At 49.1% G+C, this 2,523-nt stretch overlaps 1 protein-coding gene across 3 annotated transcripts in view; it reads right to left on the bottom strand.

Annotated features, from left to right (window-relative positions):
• The window catches only part of OPHN1 (oligophrenin 1), a 67,144-nt gene that overhangs the window by 61,835 nt on the left and 2,786 nt on the right, over positions 1-2,523 (bottom strand). For all 3 annotated transcript variants that reach the window (XM_072431473.1, XM_072431475.1, XM_072431474.1), the window contains exon 2: positions 1,483-1,644. In XM_072431473.1, coding sequence (XP_072287574.1) covers positions 1,483-1,636 — 154 coding nt within the window. In that variant the 5' untranslated portion in view covers positions 1,637-1,644. The remainder of the gene's footprint in view (positions 1-1,482; positions 1,645-2,523) is intronic.

Below are 2,523 nucleotides of genomic sequence, written 5' to 3'. Positions count from 1 at the left end.
CCCACCATCCTCAGGTGAGGGGGTCAGGTGTTTCCCCCCTATGCTCATGTGAGGGGGTCAGATGTCCCCCCCCCCATGCTCAGGTGAGGGAGTCAGACATCCCCCCCATGCTCAGGTGAGAGGGTCACACACACATCCACACACACACACACAAGACATCTGTCTTTCTAAGTTGTGAGATTTGGGAATGTTGAGGAGCAGATGGAGGGATCGCTCTCCTTCCCCCGCACAGCACAATCCCCAATTAGAAGCATTTCTAACATCTCGGCATCCTGCCATGGCAGCCCCCACCGTGTCACCGCCCCCAATCAGTAAAACATTTTCCTCCGATGCTGAGAACGCCTCCAGGTGACACCGCCACGCAGACATCTGTTCTATACAGACAGCCAGTACACAGTGCCAACATCCTGGCACACGGGAAAGGCATCAAAAAGCTGCAGTCTGGGTGTCCCGGCAAATCCACAGAGGAAATACACAGATATGGGGTCACATTATATGGGAAAGGGTTTTATTTCTGTCCATCCAGTGCTGGAATTTATACAGCTCTCCCACACAGGTGAATGACGCTGCTGTCCTTCCTACACCTGTGAAGCCCAGAAGCAGGACAGGACTACAGTTCCTATCATGCTTTGGGGCATGATGGCAGTCAGGAGGATTGTGGGCAGTGGTGGTCTTGTGGACAGGAAGTCATTTGCAAATGTGCATGGGTGGAACAAAATGGGGGGGCTGTCAGTCAGCTGATGCAGCATGGATGGGCGGGACACACTGGGAGTCTGGGACCGCCCACTTCAAACAGAACAAGCTCCGCAGGGGCCAATATGTGACTGGTGACCCCAATCATATAAAAGGAATATGGAAATCAATGAGCCCAAGCAATGGTACCTTACTAACAGATTTACTCAGTGGCTGATTGCGGATTGATTGATGATCCTGCCAGTCAGTGGCATTTCCTTGTATAAGTGACAACCCAGGGCAAAAAAAAAAATTCTGTTTCCTGTGTGTTGTCACCTTGTCATTTGATGTGCATCTGTTCTGGGTTCATATTTACATTACAGAAGGGGGTGCAACGTCTGGAAATCAACGGTCATTGCCATGGCAGCAGATTCCAGGAGAGATCCTCAAAAAAAACACTGAAATCTGACATCCATCTGATTGGCGGTGACTGCTTCAAGCAAATTACTAAATATACAAAAGTGGGGGAAATTCTACCCAAGAAGATTTTTATTACTACCCATCCAGGCCTGGGATTTACACAGCTTTGCCAGAACATTTCAATTTACAGATTATGAATACAGCTTGCTGACTGGGCAGAGAAAGAGCAACAGAAGACTGATGGGGTCATCCCTCTGCTCATTGTATATAAAAGGGGTACAAGCCACACTAAAACCTTTTTGACAGCAGGTGCCCTTTACATTGGGGACATCAATGAGCCCAGACCCTCATTCCAGGGACAGACATATCAGGTTCCGGAATGTTCCTTACCTTTGATGGCTCCAATAAGTGCGTTCCCGTCCTTGATCACGTCCTTGATGAACTTGTTGGTTCGTTCCAGTTCTTGTTCGTAACCCTTCAGGCTCTCCCGGAAGACCGGACTGTCCAGGTAACAATCGCTGAATTCCAGAGGTGGGTGACCCATGGTTAGACCTAGAAGATGGGGACACAACCGTTACTGCACCACCCAAGAACATCCACCCCCCAAACCATGATAAGAACCAACAACTGCCCCTCACACCACCCAAAAAGTAATGGCATAGTTGGGTGTGCTCAACCAAAACACCCCCAATGTAGATATCATGAATACAAATATTGACCCCCCACCCCCACCCTTATCGAATATTTGGTTTCCAACTTTTAGAGGTTGTTGGCCCCCTCTCTTCCTGGTCCCAAAGCTCCAGCTGGGCCAGGGTTGAAGGGTTGATGATCAAATCAGAAGACACTTCTGAAGTCACATGTTGTGTTCCTGGTGGTCCTCATCTTATTGGAGGATCCATGCCACCCATTGGGCTTTCTGATCCTGGGTATTACATTTCCTCCAAACTACCCTGAGATTTCATGGTGTTCCCCACCAACCCAAAGTTCCCCCCATGCTAGATAAAGCAAAGAAGCCCAAAAACATAACTGATCCTCCTCCTTGTTTCACAGAAGGTATGGTGGGCTTTTCCCCATGTGTCACAGTAGGTATGGTGGGCTTTTGCCCATGTTTCACAGAAGGCATGGTGGGCTTTTCCCCATGTTTCACAGAAGGTATGGCAGGCTTTTCCCCATGTGTCACAGTAGGTATGGTGGGCTTTTGCCCATGTTTCACAGAAGGCATGGTGGGCTTTTCCCCATGTTTCACAGTAGGTATGGCAGGCTTTTCCCCATGTGTCACAGTAGGTATGGTGGGCTTTTGCCCATGTTTCACAGAAGGTATGGTGGGCTTTTGCCCATGTGTCACAGAAGGTATGGTGGGCTTTTCCCCATGTGTCACAGTAGGTATGGTGGGCTTTTCCCCATGTGTCACAGTAGGTATGGTGGGCTTTT

This window comes from Pyxicephalus adspersus, chromosome Z (genome assembly GCF_032062135.1).
Source record: "Pyxicephalus adspersus chromosome Z, UCB_Pads_2.0, whole genome shotgun sequence".
NCBI lineage: Eukaryota > Metazoa > Chordata > Amphibia > Anura > Pyxicephalidae > Pyxicephalus > Pyxicephalus adspersus.
The sequence above is the reverse complement of the archived record's forward strand: the minus strand, read 5'-3'. Positions and strand labels throughout refer to the sequence as shown.